We start from the raw sequence: 26,050 nt of genomic DNA, 5'->3' as shown, positions 1-26,050 counted from the left end.
ACATGCGCGATGCCGACCCATTAGAAACGTGTATACTCCATTTTTGAAGTTCATCGTATATTTGTATTGTTCGTACATTTTTATGCCTGAAGGCGAGACGTACCAGATTGCTTCTAGTAGCTTACCTACGCTGTTAAACCTTCTACAGAATCCCAGTTTCTTGGAGTTTTTAATAATATTTGACATACAACACACAATCATATTCATTGGTATATAGGAAAAAAAATAAAAAATTGATAAATCATTGCCTCGGTGGAAATTCGAACTCGAGCTGCTGACACTGTTCTATTTACCTTCAGTTACCGAATTAACTACCAAATTAAGTAGACTGCGATTTTGATAGCCCCGACCGTGCGAGGGTTAAGTTTTTTTATTTATTTATTTATTTATTTAATCAAGTTAACGTCATATTTAGCTTAGCTGTCAAAAACAATGTCAACTTAGCTTGGCTCCGATCTTTCTATCTTACATACAGCTTTTAATTTCTTATTTACTTTTTATTTGTTTGTTTGTTTATTGATTCAACCAACTTACATTTACAGCATAGTGCTAAACATACATACATACATACATACATACAATCACGCCTGTTTCCCAGAGGGGTAGGCAGAGATCACGGATTTCCATTTACTACGATCAGTGCTAAACATGATAGTTATAGGTCATAACATCAATAACGAAATTCAACCATACTTAGCGTATAGTAATAGTTTTAGCAGACAGATATTAAGACATTAAGCGATCCTTAAAGTCAATTTATTAAATCACCGCCTACCAAAATTCTAATTGCATACGCTACCATGACCCATCTCTCAATGACACCTCTCGAAAACCAGACAAAAGAACAAAAGAACGCATTATATTACTTGCACAACCACGATTTTATTCACGCCGACTGCTTCATGTAATGACACGCACACATATATTTTCAAACGACCTAACTATCTAAGAAACTTAAAGGGACATAAGACCTTTTGAATGTGACCCGTCCATGTAATGACATGAACATATTTATCGTTCGAAACGACGTAACTATCTATGAAACTGTAGGTGAGATACTACCTTTTGGAAGTCACGCGTTCTCGCCTCATCTAATAGAGTCCAACCAAATCGCTTCTTACGACCACCATGTTAACCATATTGTTTCAAAGACCAAAATACAAACTTCAGCTGTTAGTTTTAGAGTTGAAAATAGGGTAAGTGTGGGAGTATGTCGTGATACACCACGCCTACTCTTGCTTGAACGGGGACAATTTTCTTTGATATTTTGAATGAGATTAAGGCCAAGTACAAATAAGTGTGAATAAACTAGTGCGTTGGAAAGTTCAAAACGTTTGGAAATGTGCATTGATTGAATGCTCCATCGATGTTAACACCTCAATTCACAACCATGAAAAAAATGAAAACTTTGCTTAGATATTTTAGTCAACACACACCGAATCATTCCCATTTTTTTATGGAACTTCCTCAAAGAACTTTCCCAAAAATTTCTACCTGATACAACATTTGCCGACCGCCGAGGTAATCTAGGATTTACCAAATCAATGTCGGTAAAAATAAACAACAAATATTAAACAACATAATATCTCTCACTTCGGGCTTTTACCAATCGAGATCGGTAAACCTAGGTTTTACCGTGGGTATTTCGGGATTTTACAGTGACATCTTGAGCAAACAAACCGTCTTGAGCTTACCGGAGGACTTATTCAATTTGTGTAAGAATGTCCTAGTATAATATTTATTTATGTATTTAATGCGAAAAAAATGTGACTCGCTAGGTAGGTGCTATGTCATGTCAGCCTGGCTATTTTTATCCGCTGTCAGTCCACCGAGTAAACCAAAATCTACAGATATTGCTGTCCAAAGCAAATGCTGCAGAGAGCCTGAGACAAAGGTTTGGGGGTTGGAAGAGGAAGTCGGCGAAGAGGCATATGTCATAAAGTAATTCTCAAGAGAGAGATAGAGACAGCACCTTGTTTGTTAACCTTGACAAAACGATGGAAGTCGAAACCTTGGCTCCAGTTCAATGCACGCTCATATCAAAAGTACACACTGTATACTTAACTATAATAACCGAAACATCCTAGCGTCAAAACTGGGTCTAATATTTTCGTCGGCACGTTTCGTCATGCGCGCGTAATGATACGAATTACCATAATTGCGAGGGGGGCGGGGCCAAATGACAATCACGAGGCGACCTAATGAACGGGTGCGCGGGCGCTTGGACGGGTGCTAGAGGGACGAGCGGCGGAACTATCGATATCGATAAAATAGTCAAAAGTGACAAAAATGATTGTTATTTCATATTACATGAAATGGTGGAGATTACCGTTGATATCCGCCATAAAAGGCGCTTAGGTATAACTTGAAAAGTGTCTCAGTAAAATAGTACTAAATGACAATCACTAGGAGACCCAAATAGGTGCGCAAGAGTATGTGTATAATGTGACAGGAGGGACTGTGAGACTATCGACATCTATAGAAAATTGCTGGCTGATGTTAAGCATATTGGGCTATGTATTCAAAACTGCCACAGAACTAAACTATATACGCATAGTCAAATGGTAGGTAATAAAAAATCCCCAGAACGCATAGAATCCTCGTGAGACCAGTAAAATTAACAAAAATTAAGAGTACTTTGATGACAATCTTACAAATCTCCATATAACTTGAAAAAACGTTCATTATCTTAAAAAAGAACGCCCCGTCATTAATATCTAGACTAGACAGCTCATCAGTAGTAGCCAGGTGGTAGCTTTCTTGAACTGTCTGATGTGTTATCTAATACTAGTTTGTGACATCAATTCAAAACAAAATCCTCGTTGACTTTTTTCATACCCATTTTTTCTTTGACGATTAACGTTCCTAACACTTCATTCAGTACACACGTCATGATCATTAAAACTGGACAGAACTTGCATCGATATCGACAACTTTCTCTACCGACCGGGCACATTACTACTTCAAGCTCATAGTGTCGTACGTCGAGTCATGCTCATTACATCTAAGTGTCGCCGTCCCTATGTCATTATGTCGTACATGCTTTTTATATACAGAATTTCCGGCTCATTAAAATATGTGTTTTGCTAGTTCAATTTCCGTTATGACATTTGTAATGTTAAGTTATTTGGATTGCGTGATGTTTTAATATTAATACCTTTTCAAAAAAGGTATTAACTTTTCCTGTGGAAAGATTTGGCGTAAACACTAGTTTTTACGAAAGCGACTGATATCTGATCTTCCAATCCGAAGGGTACCTAGGCCCTAATTGGGATGGTTTCAAATATATTTCCTACATATTTACCTATTTTTACATTATTATGTTTGCTTACTCTTCTTATAAAAATCTTAGATTACTTTGACTATGTTTTTACAATTGTACCTACAAATATACAATCTTGGGTTATCTGGGATCACATCACACTTCCTATCACGCAACGCATACTTTGGCATATTTGAAGCTAGTTCACTCTGCTATGAAAACGCTGTTTAGGCCTACTCCTCACTAACGCATCCGAAGCGGCGGCGTTTAGTTTACAGGCTGTTCGAATTGCGGTGACGCTATTTTCTATAGAGCTGACGTTGACCCTCAAAAGATGGCTCTGGTGTAGGGTGGCTTTTACTCTCATAATGATGTCAAATTAAAGTTTCCATTCCCCTGATTAGCTGTCACTGTTCCCAATGGATGCTACTGGGTACTAACTCTAAACATCATACGAGTATCTGTTTCGATTTCTATCAAATCATATTAGCCAAGAATGCTATTAAAACTTGAACAGTTACATGTGCTCTCTTAAAATATCACTAGAACTCATCTACGTCGTCCACATCTAACGTTATAGTCCTCAACCGTCATGTCATATAGAAAGTTTAGTTTAGTAGGGTAGTTTAGTATAGGGCTTTTACACGTCTAGGCTATCTATGAACAAGTTTAAAAGTAGCGTTTTTACGTAGACTGGTCACTCTGTTCTAAGCTGCACCGTGGTGATATTCTCAAGCCACAATGCTGGGAACAGTGCGTAAGTATAAGCTGCAATTGTAGCAGGTTCACGGTCTACGCAAATTGTAGCCTTCATCTGTGACTGCGGAACAAAGGGTGTGAAGACTTTAAAAAAGTCTTCGAACATGTGTCGTATTATTATGCGTTATGTGTTTGTCTTCTTCCTTTATTCTAATTGTTTTACAGCACACACCTATGGTGTTTTTTTGGCATACTTTCGCATAGTAAGGAAAAACCAAACTTAGTTTGCCTTCTGAGTTGGACGATCACAGTCGCTTTTGTAAAATTAGTACCTTCGCTATATTCTTGGGCTAGTTGCTAAAGTGGACCCACGGCTCTCTCATGAGCGGTGGCAAAGAAGAAATGCATTTGAAAAAAAAACGACACTAATTTTTAATAAAAATATAAGCCGCAGTCCTGGGTTCGAATCCGCGTAAAGGCATTTATTTGTGCGTTGTGTGATGAGCGCATATATTATATTTAGAAATAACGGATGTTTTCTGTTATGGTGTTGTCTGGGTGTCCACAACACAAACTGTTTTTGAGATTACCGTGGGACTTAATTAATCTGCGTAAAAATGTCCTATAATATTAATTTAATATATTTATATAAACATATTATCAAAAGAGCAACATAAACCAATTTTAGAAGAAGTAGCGGCCGCAATTTCCTCTTAACAATCCAAACATTACTTGGAACACGTTAGATTTACATCCCCTTCATAAAAACTGGCAAGAAAATTACCCAATTAAGACTCCAAGACAAACGCCAAAGTAATTTATGAGTTTCGGAGATACCTAGCAATTATTGACGGGAATCGAACCCGCGTTATGGTCTGTAATTGTGTGGAGACTCGTAATATTGTTTTATGGGGTTTTTAAATATTAATGATTGTCATTTCAACGACATCGGCGCTGTGATAGGCTAGTAGACATTCCTACACGTTGATCACGTAGACAACGTAGTAGTGATTGAATGCAGATAAACCACCTCTCCATACGATAAGGGATTGCCTCTGTCACGTAGATTAAGTATATATAAGATAATGTACTTTAGTATTGAGGGAGAGTTAGACTGGAGAGAGTTAGGAGTTAGGTTGGAGAGATTACATCTTTAGACCGGAACCGACTACAGTGTTTCCATCAACCCACTCCCAGGCTCTCAGCCTATTTCATGGCGACCGTGGACTTTGTGACACCGACCGTGACGTAGCTGTCTACGCGCTGTTGCTGCGAACACTTAAAAACATGGATGGCGAGGACGCAGATGACGACGCGGAAGACCAGCTGGACCAGTGTTTTTAAAAAAAAAAAGTTGAAATGGATCATCAAGTATCGCTGCGAGATTGGGCGTCATGGCTATGGAGAGTATGGAGCATACTGGAGGTTCAAGATGGCTGCAGGATTTGGCGCGGGGTTGGCGTAGGCACCGGCCAGGCGACTCGGCGAATGCAGCACAGCACGTCGAGCGCGAGCGGCAAAGAGGTGAAGTTTAGTTTTAATGTAATGTTTTTTTTATGGTTCTAATTACTTGTGTTTATTGTTAGGATTGTATGTTTTATTTTTTGTCTATTAATTTAATTTGATTGTTATTGGATATAAATATTACCTATAATGATAATTAATAGTATTTAGATGTGATGTAATTTGTAGTGTTAATATTACGTTCAAATAAGAAATAGCAGTATCGTTCTATAAATAAATATTATGTATTCATTTGTGCATACTCAAACCGATTCAGCAAGGTCGAAGACTGATGTAGTTTCGAGTAAGCAATAAAAAATGGGTGCATAATTTTCTAGGTCAGACGGACTGCATAATGTCAATGTTAAATTATGACATGACGTACGTATGGAAGTCAGTTAATTAAATAATAATATTATTTCGATGATTCGCTCATCAGATGAGTTTAACTGGACATGACAATTCAATAATTTGCCTTTGGTGTTTAACCAGCTCGAGGTATTATTAGAAATACACAAGATAAGATTTTCATTTTTTTTTAATGAATGTATATATATATCATTAATAATGATATTTGAATTGATATTATGAATATTTAGTTACTCTATAAGTAAATTACATAAATCAAGATTCTCCATGGACGAAGGCACGCCAAGACGTAGCGTCCCGAGACTTGGTTAGGATATGTATATTTTGTGAGAGAGTAAAAAAAAAAATATGAGCTCAAATAAAATGAGGGTACGTACCTACATAATATGTTATAAATGTTATAATTATTTTAAAGAGGATTTTACGCGCGCGAGAGACAAAATGGATTTATTTACCTAGGTGATCATAAAGAAAAGGACATGGACATACAATACCGATCGGGAATTGAGAATAATGGGTTTTGACCAAATGGTTTGAATAAACTGTAATACTAGCTATGACATCTTTATTTTTTTTTTGTTGTTAAAATCGTTATAAGTAGGTATATACTGGATTTGTTATGATAAGTTTTGTAACATGACTAATTGGCAGATTAATTTACTTATATAATAAAAGACGCTTACTTAAGGTTTTAGGTATTAGTAGAGCGGCGAGAGGGTCTCGGGAAAAGTTGATGTGACTGGAGAGTATACTGCTGACAAGTGGTATCGTTGTGATCGGTACACTTTACTGAGTACGAAATAATGACTTGTCACTTTCTCAGACTGTGGGGGGGTTAACTATGACGTCACAAAGATCGCGGTCCCGGGTTTAATTTTTTTGCCAATTTGTCTAGAACCCCTTATCCAATTTTGAAAAATGAGGTGTCGATTGAAAGCGTATAACATGCTGATTAAGATTTATTATATGTGAAAAGTATAGTTTTGTTAGTTATTTTTTAATTTACAATAATGCAAAAAATACGTTTTTTTTTACTCTCTTTTTTGATTTTTGTGACTCAAAAGGCAATGAAAACAGCCACTTAGCTAAAAAATATGTTATATAAATCATTTAACTACATTATTAAGCTATCTGTTGCTTTTTGAATTTCTACGATCGGATAATAAATGAGCAAACTACAACCACATACCTGTAGGCGGGGAGTACCGCTTGACACGCGTTCCCATACATTCGGCGTCTACCAAATTACACCTCGCGCAAAATTCGTTTCAAGCAGATATACCTCTAATCTTATTCATCGTAACCTATCAATATTGATATCATTTGAAAGCACAATTAAAGTACTTTAAAAAACAATGTCAATCATTTTTTTAAATCAATAATCGCCAGTCTGTGGTGGTTACAAAGGAAAAAAGTGGGTATGCAATTTGACTGGTTTCCTAGGTTTGATACCCTAGACGAGTTTAAAAGAGGAGGTAAAGGTGACATATGGGTTTTTCTCTGGCCTAAAAGCTACACAGAGGGTCAGGGGAGAAAAACTAGGGTTTAAGTTTAGTTTTAAGTTATTTTTCCTTTATTTGTTGATTTTATTGTGTTAAATTTTTTTGTAATTTTATCAAGGATACACGTTGGTTTCTTTTGCTAAAAGTTGCCTTTTTTATGAGAAATGTTATGAATTTTATGGCTTTTTCCGATAGAGACTAAAATTAACTTTCAAATAAGGCCACATAGTCATACTTTTACTTATATAATATTAAGGGTATGACTATGTATCAGTAGGCCACATAGTCATACTTTTACTTATATAATATTAAGGGTATGACTATGTATCAGTATGACTATGTGGCCTTATTTGAAAGTTAATTTTAGTCTCTATCGGAAAATGCCATGAAATTTATAACATTTCTCATAAAAAAGGGAATTTTCAGCAAAAGAAACCAATGTGTATCCTTGATAAAATTACAAAAAAATTAAACACAATAAAATCAACAAATAAAAGAAAAAATAACTTAAAACTAAACTTAAACCCTAGTTTTTTTCTCCCCTGACCCTCTGTATAGCTTTTAGGCCAGAGAACAACCCATATGTCACCTTTACCTCCCCTTTTAAACTCGTCTAGGGTATCAAACCTAGGAAACCAGTCAAATTGCATACCCACTTTTTTCTTTGTAACCACCACAGACTGGCGATTATTGATTTTATGAAAATGATTGACATTGTTTCTTAAAGTACTTTAATTGTACTTTCAAATGATACCAATATTGATAGGTTACGATGAATAAGATTAGAGGTATATCTGCTTGAAACGAATTTTGCGCGAGGTGTAATTTGGTAGACGCCGAATGTATGGGAACGCGTGTCAAGCGGTACTCCCCGCCTACAGGTATGTGGTTGTAGTTTGCTTATTTATTATCCGATCGTAGAAATTTAAAAAGCAACAGATAGCTTAATAATGTAGTTAAATGATTTATATAACATATTTTTTAGCTAAGTGGCCGTTTTCATTGCCTTTTTGAGTCACAAAAATCAAAAAAGAGAGTAAAAAAAAGTATTTTTTGCATTATTATTAATTAAAAAATAACTAACAAAACTATACTCTTCACATATAATAAATCTTAATCAGCATGTTATACGCTTTCAATCGACACCTCATTTTTCAAAATTGGATAAGGGGTTCTAGACAAATTGGCAAAAAATTGAAACCCGGGACCGCGATCTTTGTGACGTCATAGTTAACCCCCCCACAGTCTGAGAAAGTGACAAGTCATTATTTCGTACTCAGTAAAGTCTACCGATCACAACGATACCACTTGTCAGCAGTATACTCTCCAGTCACATCAACTTCAAAACTAGACGACTTTTTTCAATTCCGCCGCCTTACTATATGTGATGTAAGATGATGAGTTAGAATTCGTTAGTTAAAATATAAGTTTTAATCCTCTACAATGCAACTGCACTTGATACACTAGCCCCTGTGTCAACCGATAAGTGATCATTATTATAATCATTAGTATAATATTAGCTACTGTATATTCATAATTGGTTTTAAAATAGTTACCTGTAATTACGTAGTGAGTTTATAGTTGTTAAAATGTTATTGACTATGTATGGAATGTTAGTACTAATATAAGATTGTAAAGTGAAAAGTGTTTAGTGTATAAGCATAGGACTTAATTGTATTGCCTTTAGTTTCTTTCGGGGGGAGGGAACCCCTTACCTTTTCAGGGGAGGTGTGATAGGCTAGTAGACATTCCTACACGTTGATCACGTAGACAACGTAGTAGTGATTGAATGCAGATAAACCACCTCTCCATACGATAAGGGATTGCCTCTGTCACGTAGATTAAGTATATATAAGATAATGTACTTTAGTATTGAGGGAGAGTTAGACTGGAGAGAGTTAGGAGTTAGGTTGGAGAGATTACATCTTTAGACCGGAACCGACTACAGTGTTTCCATCAACCCACTCCCAGGCTCTCAGCCTATTTCAGCGCTTCGGAAAATGAGGTGCGTAATTTGCTTGTTTTTGTACTGAAGTTTACATACACGGTGTAACTGTCATTCTTTGGATCTGGTTCTTAAAGTACAATTGATACAAATAGGACGACTATGACAGGTCTTATTTTCACGGATTCGGATCAAATTCGGATCGGACGAAGTGCGAAACCGCTCTTAAAGTGATGACAGTTGAGAACTGACAATTTTTGGTAGGTACTGGCAGAACTGACATATCGCAATTAAATCTTTAGAAGCAATATTCCAATAGGTCCAGAAATCTATACTAATATTGTAAATGGGAAAGTATGTGTGTCTGTTTGTTTGTCCGTCTTTCACGGCAAAACGGAGCGACTAATTGGCGTGATTTTTTGAGTGGAGATAGTTGAAGGGATGGAGAGCGACATAGACTACTTTTGTCTCTTTGTAACGCGAGCGAACCCGCGAGCAAAAGCTAGTGTTTTATATCTTCACAAACGAGTTATCGATATCAGCGATAACCTTAAAACGACTTTCCGCCCGTATTTACCAAAATGGCTCGAAGCTTAACTTAATATCTGTCATTTGGCTTGATGCGATATTTTAATTAAACTTAAACGCTTAGGGTTTCTGCACATTATATCAAAGACAAAGATGTGCCTAAGCCAAAATTATCTCTAAAGATAATTGGCTAAACTTAAATAAAAAACTTTTCATTTGTGGGACTTATTCAGATATAAAAAAACCGGCCAAGAGCGTGTCGGGCCACGCTCTGTGTAGGGTTCCGTAGTTTTCCGTATTTTTCTCAAAAACTACTGAACCTATCAAGTTCAAAACAATTTTCCTAGAAAGTCTTTATAAAGTTCTACTTTTGTGATTTTTTCATATTTTTTAAACATATGGTTCAAAAGTTAGAGGGGGGGGACGCACTTTTTTTTCCTTTAGGAGCGATTATTTCCGAAAATATTAATATTATCAAAAAACGATCTTAGTAAACCCTTATTAATTTTTAAATACCTATCCAACAATATATCACATGTTGGGGTTGGAATGAAAAAATATCAGCCCCCACTTTACATGTAGGGGGGGTACCCTAATAAAACATTTTTTTCCATTTTTTATTTTTGCAATTTGTTGGCGTAATTAATATAGTATTGGTACCAAATTTCAGCTTTCTAGTGCTAACGGTTACTGAGATTATCCGCGGACGGACGGACGGACGGACGGACGGACGGACGGACGGACGGACGGACGGACGGACAGACAGACATGGCGAAACTATAAGGGTTCCTAGTTGACTACGGAACCCTAAAAATGAGACTAAAATTTATGTCAGGAATATCCGTATAAGTAATAATAAATATTTGTATCAGCTTTCGGATCGGAACCGAACTCACTGTTGTGAACGCATAATATAACGCACTGTTGACTTTAGCTTACTTTAGCTATTCGTTTTAAAAAATATATAAAAACTTATACAAATGGGACTGGGCCGGCCATGTTTGTCGCATGCACCCACAGAGGTGGGCAAAAATTGCCACGATTTGGGTGCCGCAAGACGGGCGAGGATCTGGCAGACCCAGGCGGAGATGGCGGGATGACCTGGACGCATATCACGACGACTGGCCCGAGATTGCTCAAGACCGTGACGGATGGAGATCCATGGGGGAGGCTTTTGCCCAGCAGTGGGGCACCATATAGGCTATTAATAAAATAATAATAACAAATGGTATGTGTCTACCCCCAGTTTTATATGTACATGCTAAGGTAAAATTTGTCTATAGACACATTTATGTATATTCTCGATTGTTCGTATCAGCAGGCGGGTCGGGCCCGAACTCGTCAAACTTGTGTAATTGAATCGGAACTACAGCGACAGCAGCTAACTCTCCGTTTGCTGCTCACTTAGGAACCGATAGAAGGACCAAGTATTTCCTTAAAAAAATAATGCTGTCGATTTAAAAAAAAAAATATTTGTCTTCAGCCGTTTATTTTACCAACATTATTTTACAGATTTATCCCCCATCTCCCCGTAACCGTACGACTCAAAAATGTGCTTATGGTATAAGGATCATCTGTGCATTGGCATGAAGAAAAAACCGGCCAAGAGCGTGTCGGGCCACGCTCAGTGTAGGGTTCCGTAGTTTTCCGTATTTTTCTCAAAAACTACTGGACCTATCAAGTTCAAAACAATTTTCCTAGAAAGTATTTATAAAGTTCTACTTTTGCGATTTTTTTCATAATTTTTAAACATATGGTTCAAAAGTTAGAGGGGGGGGGACGCACTTTTTTTCCTTTAGGAGCGATTATTTCCGAAAATATTAATATTATCAAAAAACAATCTTAAAAAACCCTTCTTCATTTTTAAATACCTATCCAACAATATAACACACGTTGGGGTTGGAATGAAAAAAAATATCAGCCCCCACTTTACATGTAGGGGGGGTACCCTAATAAAACATTTTTTTCCATTTTTTATTTTTGCACTTTGTTGGCGTGATTGATATACATATTGGTACCAAATTTCAGCTTTCTAGTGCTAACGGTTACTGAGATTATCCGCGGACGGACGGACGGACGGACGGACGGACGGACGGATGGACGGACGGACGGACGGACGGACGGACGGACAGACAGACATGGCGAAACTATAAGGGTTCCTAGTTGACTACGGAACCCTAAAAAGGAATGTTTTCATTTGTCCTGTCACGGTCGCTATGTGATGTGGTCGAATTGAATGAAATAAGTATAAAATGTATGTTGTTTAAAACGTCTATATTACAAATGCTACACAAATGGAGCATGCTAACGTAACTCTACATATAATTATATTATAAGCTCCTTACATCTCTGATAAATACGTACGTCCAAACAACGATGGATGGATCGTGTAGAAGAGGATATATGAGAAAGAAGTGAGTGAGCGAATATGACGAAAGATAGAGAGGAATGGAAGAGAAAGACGAGTTGTATCGACCCCACATAACGTGGGATAAGGGTAGGAAGAAAAAGAAGATAATATGTCACCTCTTACAGTTCTTAAGGGCGATCCAAACGTTTGGACGAAGTTGTTTAATCGCGCGATTAGGGCGCTCAGTGCCGCGCCGTGCCAGCCGCTACGATAGGCGATAATTAACGCCTATTTCATTCTTCACTCAAGTGTTCTATCGGAAATAACCATGAAAAAATACTAGGGCTCAAGGATTAATTCTAATATAATAACTAATCTCAAAAAATATAAATAGCTTAGGAAAAAAGATCCAAACGTCAAAAAACAGCATTTAATGGACTCTATATACTACTATTGACAGAAAGTTTATATTATATTGACAATTTCTTGTAGGTTGAATCAACCGATGTTCTTCTTGATTATAAAATTAAGTAAACTTGCAACTGCTTTGCGTGATAATTTTATTGATATATGATATATTGATATTTTCTTGACATAAATCGTGTAGATTTAATAATATTACGAACACACACCTCAACCAAAACGGGCTGATAAGATTATTGTTCCCGTTTCCACTGCCAGCGACTTGTTTTTTTTTCTGACAATTGTGATACATTATCAATTAAGAAATTTACAAAACGTTTAAGTAGACTGGACATACTTACATATTTAAGCGGCTCTTAGCATAATTGCAATTTTAGAGATTCTGGTTTATTTATCAAAGAAGTATATCTGTAAGAGCAACTTGATAAGAAAGATACACCTAAGTAAAGTAATCGAATCAAATCCGAATACAATTTATCTAAAAGATAATTTACCGTAACATTTTTACCTAATATTGATCTCAGCCCACGCAATCTGTAAATATACCTACGCACTGTTCACTCATATTTCACGACCCCCGTTCATGACTAAATAACGAAGAGATATAAACTTATGTCATAGATTGTTTGTCATGTCTAAGATCGAACTCGGGACCCCACGCACGCGGCAGCATTAGTCTTCATTTGGAAAACTTTAGGGACGTGATGAGGTCGACTGTTTTATCGATATTTCAATTGTGAATGTTTGCGACAAGGTGTAAGAATTCGTCATTATAATCCTTAGTTTGGCGTCCGGTCTGGCCTAGTCGATATCTCCTGCACGCTGTTTAGCAATTTGTCTGAAATAAATTGAAATTGAAAATTAGCATTGCTCAAGAAAACCGATAGGTATACCCTCAATATATATAATTATGTATTTATTTGTTGTAAACAAAACAAAAAGAAGAAAATTGAGAATGTTTACTCGTACATCGACATCGTCCTCGCCGATATTTACCCTCTATAAACGTACCTATACTGTATATTCTAACAAATTGGTAAGATGCATTGTCAAAGTACCTACATCCAAATGCAGTTTTTGTCAATACTTAAAAAAAATTAGGACAAATATATTGCACTTTTATTATAAATATGTACGGCATTTTGTATAAAAGTGTTTTAAGTATTTCGGTATGTTTCATATGTACTTTGTAACTCTAACACATTATCGATATCGATATAATAACCAAACCCTCACATCCCTAAACTTCTAAACAAAGAACATTGATATTAATTTCGTCTTCCCGTACGAAATCACGTCGCTATCTAATTATCCGGTATCGCGCGAACCGGTAAATATTAACCGGTACCGGAAAACATACCGGTATTATAAAATTTGCGACGTCTTTGCTCCCCGGGGAAATATGGGGCGTGTTTTTAAATGAAATAAGGAGGGTTAAATTAAATTAAGTATTTTGATGCATTGCTTAACACGGTAATTTTAAAGAGTTAAGAAATAAAATGACAGCTTTTATCGTCACCGCTTTTCCACGGAAAAAAATAATGCATTTTTAATACACAATTTACATGTAATTTATGTCATCAGTCTTGCCTTGCCAGTGTGGACTTGAGCCCAAAATGTTTGTTTATCTTGGTTTATATTTATAAATGTGGATGCTGTGGCTCCAATAGGAAGACATTGTTTTTTTTATTGGTGGCTGTTAACACTAAGTAACTAGTTTACTGTCAAATGAAATGTATGAACAAGCAGTAAACACAATTTACAGAGGTACGAATAAAATAAACCCTCGGAAGAAATATTTTTTTTTTGTATGAATAGGTAGACGTTTGACCACGATCACACCTGATGGTAAGTGATGATGCGGTCTACGGTGGAGCAAGCTTATACCTATGAGATACCTATTTACTCTAATCAGGCCCCCTTTTCCTTGTTTCGGATGAAGCTAAAAATATCCATAAGCATGTAAATCAGGTGACAGTTCAATATTTAAGTACCTTCTATCAGATCTGATCTGATCATGAAGACATTAGGTGACCATAAGATGTGATCGATGAAACAACGCAACCTCGTTTTGTTTCGAGGCTGTTAGAATTGTATCGATGGGTTTTTATTATTTTAATGCAGATAAAAATTACAGTCACCTATAACAGTTTATGTTATCAATCTAGAATTATTTCTTGAGTCAAAAATCCATACTTTTGATTCATTGTAACAGTCAAATTTTGGCAGATATACTTCAATTAGACTTATATTGACCGGGATATAGACCGTGATTACCTTTTTGATTTTTGTCGAGCTCCCGATATTTCGACGCAGTTGCATGCATCATGATCACGGAAAACTGACGAAGGCGGGTGGATGTTAAAGTTGCATAGACAGCGCGCGATCTACCCTCCTTCGCGCGCGTCGGCTGCGTTCACTTTCAGCGTTACCACTGGTCGCATTCACACTCGATGGTCTGTCCAAACACACTACACTCACAGTGTCACTACGTTTGTTCAATTCTGACTTCACCGGTTTTTTACACAAACAAATCACTGGATTCCATACATTAGATAGTTAGAAGCCATCCTCACGATTGAAATTTTTATATTTGTGAATCTCAATGGCTTCTCTTACCAATCTCGGTATGTAGTGGCGTTCCGTCGAAATTACCTTAGGACTATGCAACTTGAGCAATAGTCAATATAAGTCTAATGAAAATAACCGTGAATCATTCAAAACTCTTAGATATACTTCAAGTCAATACATTTCAATTCTTTGAAATTTCAGTCTACGGTTTGAACTTTTCTGCCTTATAATTACACTACTGTAACCACAGAGTGCTTGTAAATAGAAGAAAACCTTCACATTTCTAATACGAACCGCTAAACTAAAACCTCTAAGGCAACCAATTTCAAATGTAAATTTAATAATACCATGTCCCTTAGCAATTGAGTCAAACTCTTTCTAAACCGTTTTACACCAATAATTTCTACTTATTTACCAACATATTCTGGTCTCCTTCTACTAAGATTATTTTTTAAACGCGGGTTCGAGGAGACTGGTCATTTGATAAACGTTTTAAACGACCAGTTCTAAAAGACCTGCGTTTGTTTGTTAAAACTTAGTGTTAAGAGACCAAAATATTATGGGAAAATGATATATTTAAATGTAATAAAGTTAGTTCGGTAGCTATTACCATATTATCGTACTTAAGGGCATGTGTCATAGCCTCAGGAACATTTCTAAGATTAAGTTTGATTTTAAACTGGAGGTTTTTGGGAATCGTTTTATGTTAATTTTATTTGCCGGTATGTATGGGGTTGTCAAGTTAATAGGCCTTAATATTTTTTTATATATTTTACTTACTCGTAATTAAGGCCCATTCTATTTTTAGGACTCATATTGTAAGAGCCCAGGATACTCATTTTAATAATTCAGTTTTCAAAAATATATGAATTCATCTTTGAAAAAAATAGCTGAGACGTGTATTTTACATACTTATACGAGTTATACGTAATTTACGTTCACCCAATCAATTATAGATGTGTTTCAGTATTGTTTTTGTACCTACCTCTCTCTCTCTCCCACTACCTACCGCTCACGGTATTAAAATCCATGCATTTCAAAACATTAATATTGAATTACTCACGTTCGACTTAGCTCTAGTAGTGTACCATTAACAGCGTCTGGATTTCAATATTGAGGTTGTAGATTCAAACCGCCTCTTGTTTTACCTCTTAAGTTGTTGTTTATACTTACTATGTTGTTTCCTGTATTGAGGTGTAATGAGTATTTGTATTGTATTGTATTGTATTTCGGACCAAAGTTTTTCGGAATATACCTACCTACATACATCAGTTAACATTTACTAGTAGCTTATCGGTAAAGATATGCCGGATTAATTCAGTCACAGGTTCTCGTGACTCGTGGAAATAACCTAACCACAAAATTAAAATTATGAAAAAACCCCCGACCGCGACATAGTAGACCGATTTTCATGAAACATGGCTAAGAACACTCCCGACTAACTCAGCTTTCAGACAAAGAAAACTGAATCTAAATCGGTTTATCCGTTCAGGAGCTATGATGCCACAGACAGACACACACACAGACAGACAGACAAACAGACAGACAGACAGGCAGACAGACAGACTGACAGACGGACAGACAGACAGACAGACACGTCAAACTTATAACACCCCTTCGTTTTTGGGTCGGGGGCTAAAAACACGGGGCAAAGTAAGGAAAACGATGGACCTATTAGGTTTACAGAACAAAAAATACACACCAGGATTAAAGCGGAAATGGCCGGTATTTTTTTTAAACCACCTAAATTCAACCCGATCAGTATAATATTTACACTAGAAAAATTAAAAACGCAAAACACCCCCGACCTACCCTAACCGAAACAGATACTAGGTAATACCGGTATACCGGTACCAATGAACATCAAAGCCACAATCACCAAAGTAGCAATTAGCGGGTTAAAGTGGCGCCCCGGGCGCCAGAATTTGAATTTAGAACTCGGTACCAATTTAGTGCTGGCGACAGATACCGAAACTGGAAGGAGTGATCAAAGACGCAGGATATGGGAAATGCAGATGCAGCAAAAAAAAAACAAATTACAGGCAATCAAAAATACACTTATATGGTCTTTGTTTCTTCAAATGTGCAAGTTGTGAATGTTTCCAAAATGTTTTCATAAATCAGGAATATTAGATAACGAAAACTTTGATTTTAGAATTTGATATTTTAGATACAATTTTTAGATACAAATGTACCTAGGCAAGTAGATACTAGAACTTCCCTTTGAGGACGCATAAAATAATAATATCGCAATATAATCTGTACCTAGTTAATGTAATTAATCTTTTAGTAAGTTAAAAAACCACTTACGTGCAAAATTATGGGAACTTCGTAAGATATCTCACAGTTTAGACTACGAGTACATCGCCAAAGCATGTTAAAGTTACTTAACCTACAAGAATAAGTTTAATTATTAGTGTCGTGCGTAGGACATGTGTGCCTACTATGTATCATTTTGTTGATAATAAAATAGTACATTACGATACAAGTGCGTAAAAAAGGAAATTCGAAACGAGTGGCGACAAATTAAAACACGACCGAAGGGAGTGTTTTAAATCGACACGTGTATCGTACGACGTTTTTCAATACAGATGAGCCTTCGAAGTTTCGACCTGGCATATAATGAACCACTTCTCGCACTAGTGCGTAAAAAAAACACCATCTGTACTGAAAATAGATTTTATAATTTTTCAGTGTTCATAAAAATGGAATTTCCAAGATCTTATTCATCTGAGTATCACAATTGTACTGTACAGTCAGTCACAATATTAATACCGGGTCGCGTTCTCCCGAGGGGTTTCTAAATCATCCGTCCCTGTCGCTCCCTCGCGCGCGGCATAAGCGTGAGGATAGTGTGGATATGTCCTTTGTTAATTAATTTTTCCCCTCACTAGCTCGGAAACACGTGTTTTGTCCTTTAATAGCAGCGGGTAAAAACGCATTTTATCCACTAGTGGGTAAAGTAATTTGCCCTTGAATAAAGTCAAATTAACTGCTTTAAAATTGGTTAAAGTAGGTGAATCTAGTAATAAAGATGATTTACCACCTGTGGAACTACTGGAAGCAGTGATAAATGCATTTTTTGCATTGTAGTTTCCTCGCTATAGTGAGGGGAAAAGTTTTGTGTTACACTCGGGTGCAAATGTATCGTGTGTTAAAAAACTCGCAAGTTCAGGATTCTATTCTCGAACCACTCGCTTCGCTCGTGGTTCAACTATAGAATCCTTTCACTTGCTCGTTTTTCAATTCCACACTCGGCGTTAAAATACAACTTTGCCCCCTTGTATAACAAATAACTATTGTAATACTTACAATGGAATCTAAAATTACTTTATACCGATAGAAAAACAACCCTCGAGGATAAATTGTACTTAATACGCGTATAGAGGTACCTTCTGTAAAACTTCTTTTCGAAAAAATTTAACTAATTGAGACTGAATTTGGTAAGTACATAATATATATAAAATAAAATACATGTCTTTACATAAAAGAAGAATAGGGTTGTTCAAAAATCGTAGGAGTAGCACTGCACTGGTTGTCTCAAATACCTATTTACGAGTAATTCAGGGTCTGAGGGCCTAAGGGTACATCATGACTTCTACATGAATATATATATAGCTTTTGTATTACTTATAATTATCAAATTGTTTCAATTTTTTTTTTAATTTAGTGTTAACATCGATAAAAAAAATTGGGAACTATATTCGTATGGAGTAGCGACCACAGTCATGGCGTCGCTCTTTTGTTTTAATGTAATTGAAAATTATAAACTGAAATAAATGTCATATATAGACCGTCAACCAAATCTTGTCACTAGAAAAACGCGGCAAATTTGAAAAATCGCGGGCTAGCAACACTAGTTTTGAAAATCGGTGGAAGTTCGCGTGTCATTTGTATCTTATCTGTGGAAATCTCCGTCCTACCAAAAAGAGAAATAACTAGCACATATCCGTCCCTTTTTAATACATTATCTAATTCGTAAGGAAGGAGCGAGCCCCTTGAAAAAAAATATCTGTGGCTGTTCGACGTACATTGCTGGTTTTTGTTCGTTACATAGGGATACCATACTTTAGTTTGATGTACATTGCTACTGCCAAAATTTGGTTGACAGGCTATACAAAGAAAAACCGGCCAAGAGCGTGTCGGGCCACGCTCAGTGTAGGGTTCCGTAGTTTTCCGTATTTTTCTCAAAAACTACTGAACCTATCAAGTTCAAAACAATTTTCCTAGAAAGTCCTTATAAAGTTCTACTTTTTTGATTTTTTTCATATTTTTTAAACATATGGTTCAAAAGTTAGAGGGGGGGGGACGCACTTTTTTTTCGTTTAGAAGCGATTATTTCCGAAAATATTAATATTATCAAAAAACGATCTTAGTAAACCCTTATTCATTTTTAAATACCTATCCAAACATATATCACACGTTGGGGTTGGAATGAAAAAAAATATCAGCCCTCACTTTACATGTAGGGGGGGTACCCTAATAAAACATTTTTTTCCATTTTTTATTTTTGCACTTTGTTGGCGTGATTGATATACATATTGGTACCCAATTTCAGCTTTCTAGTGCTAACGGTTACTGAGATTATCCACGGACGGACGGACGGACGGACGGACGGACGGACGGACGGACGGACGGACGGACGGACGGACGGACGGACAGACAGACATGGCGAAACTATAAGGGTTCCTAGTTGACTACGGAACCCTAAAAATGACCAAGGCCTCCAAGTGTCCGATGCTGGATTCGAACCAGCGTACTCCGTTATAGCCACGGATGCTTAAACCACTCAGCCAACCGGTCACGGCGGCAAGTCTACTAAAAAAAAACACAGATTAAAATATTTCCTATGAAATAATTTAATTTGGTCTTAGAGTAATTGAAAATTGTTGGCGTATCCATACTAGTCTAGCACACCCGTAGCGCCTCCGGTTACATTCGCTTTACGGTGTAATTTTTCTTATGTTATTTATTTATTTATTACGAAGTGAGTGATCTATATCACGTCATATCTTACACCCTTGTAAATGGGCTGGCATTTATTCAACTCAGCCTCCCAAAATGGCTTAAGACCCTCGCTTCGCTCGTTGTCTTGAGACTTTTCTTTTACAATGACATTTAGTTTTGCAGTTAAAAGGTCATAAGAGTTTGATGGTAAGTAGTCGTTTTAGTTGTTTAGTCCTTGAGATGCTTATTCATATTGCTATAAAGGACATCATCTCAAAGGAACCAATTTAAGTTTCCGCTACATCTTAAAGACTGTAGCAACAATTTAATACTTTGTACAAGGTAATCATATAGGATATCAGATTATTAAATTTTTCACAGATACTCTAATTGACTGCAAGAAACATTAATCCTGCTTATCTCAAAATCAGATGGCTTGCAATGCGAGCTATTTTTAGTTACATTGCGAGCTGTTGAGGTTACATACAATTTTGCACAGCCATCAAATACCGCAATGTAATAAAACTCGTATGCGAGTTCTTGTACCATCTAATTGGGCCCTTATTCTTTTCTTTGTTATTCATCTGTTTTATTGGAGGAGTCTAGCAACTGTCAAGTTGTCTACTCTGCGTGCCAACTGTGTGTATTTTGTATTAGTGTGTGTTTTTGCTATTGTGTGTGTCCCACAGGCCACAGTGAGTTTTAACGGTCCACATAGGGGTCAATCCCTCTGGTTGTCTGTAAAACATACCTGCGAAGCAATAAGAACAACGAAGTCTCTTCTTTTGTCTTCTGGAAGCTGCACTGCTTTCATTGTTCCGTTTGATTGGCCGCCATTTATTTTTGAAAGAGTTCCAATTTCAAATGTGATTAATGACGGTTTCAAAATGGTCTAATTGTGTTTTGATCGGAGATAGGGCTTTTGAATTGAATGGGCGGCAAATGAGACAAAATATTAACTGAGTAGTGTTTACATTTTTTCTTTTTTTTTAAGACATTACATTATACATTACGTATACCTAAGTGTTTAATTATTGGTCAGCTGCATAATACATCTGTAGGGTCGATTTTTCATCTTTTGAGTAGGTTAGTTTGGTAAGTTAGAAGAGTTGAGATTGTTGTATGGAAAAGACATTATTTATTTATTTAAACTTTATTGCAAAAATTATCAATAATAAGTACAAATGGCGGACTTAACGCCTTAAGGCATTCTCTACCAGTCAACCATCGGGCAAAACAGAGATAGTTAGTTTGGTGCACAAGATTATAAAGCCCAAATACATAAAATACCACCCAAGCAAAATATGTATGTTATTGTAACTTCAGTCTTCCCAGTCTGTTTCTTTAGTAGTATATTTTCTATACCGATAGAAAATAATTATTCATAAAACACACATCAGTGCTTTTGTCTTTTACCTGTTGCCTTCGCATTTTTAAATGTCAAACAAAATTTCAATAAATGTAGGTTATCTATAATATTGAAGCAAAGGCAAAGATGTAGGATGTAGTTGCCTGGCTCCTCTAAAACTAGGTACTCATAAAACTTGTTACAACTAACTAAAAAACCGTGAAACACTTTAAAAACGGTATCCTTAAAAAATCACTACCGAATAATTTTGAACAACGTCCATTTTTTAAATCCTTTTTTCCCCTTTAGTCATTTTGGACAATAAGCTGACCGCAAATGTACCCGGCAGGTGATATATCACCCAAATAAACTCCACCCACCCTTCATACAATATTCATGAAACCAGGGGTCTTCTTAACTTGGTCACTTATCTGTGAAACGTTCCGTTTCATGCCAATTCATGTTTGAGACGATTAAAATGACGTATGTATATTTAAAGTTTCGGTTATTTTAGGCTGTTTAGAATAAGTGTTTTTTATGGTCATTTGATTGATAGTGGAGATCGTTATTGCTGCATCTGTCTAATTAGGTAGGTTTTAGTATGACAATGATGCAAGGAACTGTCAAAAAGTTGTTGGTAGATATACCCACGGAGTCTAGCCGCAGAGAGCACTCATGACTGAGGGCGGGTCTCCTAAATGACTCGAAACATGTCGCAACGCAATAGTCACGATATTATAACAACGTGAGTACTAACTCATACTCGTAATTCGCCTCCGCCATACAGAAGACCGCAGCCAAATAGCACTAGACCCTATTCATAGTGTTGTCACAGTATAGAAACTATCGTACAGTATGGCCACTCCCGCTCCCCGCTGAAAGTGCCGCCTACCCCCTCCCGGTTACCTCACAGTTACCGCCTGTCAAAAAAGCGAACAGTCAACCTGTCATATCTCACACAAGCATGGGACGCGTTCACCTATACGAGCTCAGAATGTGTGCTAGGAACGCGCCTCTTTCATATATTTGATCGCCAGTGTCCGAGGTGTTGTATTCGTGCCGGTGAGTAAGGCTGCCAGAGCTCAACGATGTGCGGTGCGCTGCGGTGTGCTGGTGACGGAAGGACTTACGGATTTGCCACACTCGTCATGGTCATTCCAAATGAACAACTCAAATGTTGCTAACGTATTTTTTTCTTGTAGGTATACACAATTCAATTATTACAATACAAACTGAAACAGATAAGTACCATACACTAAAGAAAAAGCGATCAAGCCCACTGGTGGCCAAGCCGGGAATCGAACCCGGGTCTCCAGCTATCGCGGCTCCAGCTATGACGTGTTCGACCGCTACACTACCCCGACCGCCGAGGTACCCGTCGAAATTTCTCTAGTGTATGTTGTTATCTCTGAAGGCTAGGCGCCTTTGACCAACTCTAAGGGCGAGCAATTTGTGCTTGCACCTCCTATATGAATCCTTTTGCAGGATTACGATATAGCGAGAGAGCTGGTGCTGCCATCTATCGATGTAGGGAACAAATCAAATTATTTTATTAAATATTTTTTTACAATACACTTCGTCTATGTAGTTGAATATTAAGTTATTTATATAGTTGTCTAGTTGTAGGTACACGACCATCAATTGCCTGAGATCGTATCAATGGCCTTCGTGAAGGCAGTTGTCGCGATGTCACGTCCATTGTTCATTTGCATGTACTCGCCAGCAGATATATCGGAGCGGGCAAAGCGCTCATAAATATCGCCACGCACTTTATCGCTTTAGTAATAGAGGCGTGTTCTGATATTTCTGAACACTTTGCCCGTTCAGATATTTTAGATGGCGGCTGTACTAATTATAGGACAAATTATGCCTTTGTTGTCTTCTCTATTTTTATCTTCATATAGTAGGTACAATGAAATATCATTCTTATTACTTTAGATATACTAGTTGTATAAAATTGATGAGCAGTAAATTATAAATTGGTTGGTTTTTGTGCAAACAATTTAAAACTTGCGGTTATAAAAGTTCAAAAACTCCTTTATAGTTTAAAAATAAGTGTGACAATCTATTTTGAAAACGGAAAATATATTTTTGTATCTGGAAAATCACCATATTAATTGGACGGTGTTATGGAATAGCGAACTAAGCGCCAAAATCCGAAAAAAAAGTTATGAATGCAGTTCGGATATAAATGTGATAATCTATAGTATTGATTATTTCTTTGTTGAAAAATCATGCTTACAGCCTTATTTTAAGGGGTAGAATCAAGCGACACGTTAAAATTTGTATGGCCCTGTGTACTAAGTCGTTACGTAAAAACGAATTGAACGCCAAATTTACTTTTACAAATTATTATAAGCGTATATTCTAAATCGCAAAATCGAGTTAAACGCCATAAAGATGTTATTAATTCGTTTTGGTTTAAAGTTTTGATGATTTATAAACGCAATATCGATTTAACCGCCCTATTGGTGTCGTTTAATTCGTTGTTACATATTTGAAATTGCAGGATATTTCGCTTAATGAGAACTAAGTATCAAGAGGTTTTGTTATATCATAATATCTTATGTGTGTAATCCTGGCTAGTACTAATGAATTATTATTAGTTACAATGCCAATTTTGCCATATATGCTGATTTTTTTGACATTTATTAAAAAAAGTTGATTGCAGAACAAAACTAAATTGTTAGACGGATTAGTCCTAATCATTGTGGAGGAAAACATTGTTGTTAATTTATTTACAATAGCACTATTTACTCAAATATATGGAATTTTATTTTATTCCAGTATTCACTTTACCTCTAACAATTTGCATTAAAGAATCAAGCGACAAAATATGTCTCATAGTACGCTACGGCGAAATAAATGAACCTCCTCGCAGTATTAGTTCAATAAAGAATCAAGCGGAAAAACGTTAATAACTTCGAAACTTAAATAGGTATGGTGTTATTTTTTTTATCAATTTAAATTATGAACACTTTTATAGGTTCAATGTCAAAATTAACTTTTTTGCTTTATAAATGAACTTACAACAACTGATTCAAATTTCAAATCTTTCTAGCTCATTTTCTCGATTTCAACTAACTGTCGCTTGATCGCTTATTCCATAACACTGTCCAATTTTGCATTCTTAATAGTTTAAAGTTTAACAAAATAAGGTTGTAAATAGCATAACTAGTAGTTTATGCTATTTTGATATGCAAATAAAAAAAATATGTCCTTTTGTAGTTTTATCAGGTTTGTGTGGTTAATAATTAATGGCGATTTTTGTCCTTTGTTAGTGTTAGATATGAATCTTTAATTGACAGCTGAAATGGCAATTTAATAGATTTAACATTGACATAATTAGAAGTAATGGTAATGTATTATTTTATGGGTTTTAGTGGAATTTATTTATTCATATTTGTCATTGATAAGTGCAATGCCTATTTGGGATATGTTCATGTCAAAAACAATGTTCAGACAAGGAAAAACGTCGAGAACTTAAATATGCGAATGTTTACATGTAGGTATAGTACCCGTGCGAAGCCGGGGCGGGTCGCTAGTAAACGATAAAAGGCAAAAAGTTTTAAAATGTTTAGTCTTCAGTCTCCTCTCTAAGGAGAGGAAAATGCAGTCACAGTGGATGGAAAATCCGCTTCTCCTCTGTTATATATACATACATACATACAATCACGCCTGTGTCCCATGAAGGGGTAGGCAGAGCACATGAAACTACTCAGGTTTCAGTGCCACTCTTGGCAAATAAGGGGTTAAAAGAAAACGAAACTGTGACATTGCAGTGATAGGTTGCCAGCCTCTCGCCTACGCCACAATATAACCCATATCCCACAGTCGCCTTCTACGACACCCACGGGAAGAAAGGGGGTGGTGAAATTCTTAACCCGTCACCACACGTCCACCACACGTCCACTGTAGTAAGTATACATAATAGGATTGGCACGTTGACTGCTTATTTCCACCCACATTGCAGTGAGATTGCAGTCAGTCCACCGGCCCTGAGACTTTTATAATAAAAACAATAACATAATTACATAGCAACTGTTTCTCCCGAAAAATCCCTAAAAACACGAATATTACTACTCTGTCTTCTGTCCGCCCATCTCGGGACATTATGACTTACACACTTATATTTTACGATCACCTTCACTCCTATCATATCAACTTTAAGGTTAAATATCATCTGGCTGGGTTGAAGGTAAGTTTGCAAGTTCCTATGAGTTTTTATGAGGAACGCCCATAGAATTGTCGGTCACTGGAATTAAGGCCTTCAGTTAGATGTCACGATGTTAGAAAGGTTTTTATTAATTTTATTTTTGTGTTGGTTTAGATTAAGTTTTTGTGTCCAATGCCATACAAGTATATGTGTAGGTTTACATTCTTCACAGTGACAAAGTTAAACTGTGTTATTATTATGATTCTATTACTAAATAATAAACAAAAGTTGTTTGTGGGAGGCAATTAAATGTATTTTTAAACAAATAATTTGGCGAACCTCTGTTATGCTTATTTTGTCTCATTTGAAGAAACTCAAATGTTTTATAACAAAACATTTTTAACGATTTAACGTTTTTTGCACAAGTAATAATTTTGTTCTAAAACT

The 26,050-nt window shown here is 36.4% G+C and overlaps 1 protein-coding gene across 1 annotated transcript in view; it reads left to right on the top strand.

Moving 5' to 3' along the window:
* The first annotated feature begins 5,355 nt into the window (after window positions 1-5,355).
* LOC125234182 overlaps window positions 5,356-26,050 on the top strand; it is a 122,226-nt gene continuing 101,531 nt past the window's right edge. Inside the window, exon 1 of the mRNA XM_048140389.1 lies at window positions 5,356-5,485. Coding sequence (XP_047996346.1) covers window positions 5,356-5,485 — 130 coding nt within the window. The remainder of the gene's footprint in view (window positions 5,486-26,050) is intronic.

Source organism: Leguminivora glycinivorella, chromosome 15 (genome assembly GCF_023078275.1).
Source record: "Leguminivora glycinivorella isolate SPB_JAAS2020 chromosome 15, LegGlyc_1.1, whole genome shotgun sequence".
Taxonomy (NCBI): Eukaryota; Metazoa; Arthropoda; class Insecta; order Lepidoptera; family Tortricidae; genus Leguminivora; species Leguminivora glycinivorella.
This window is presented reverse-complemented; position numbering and strand designations above follow the sequence as displayed.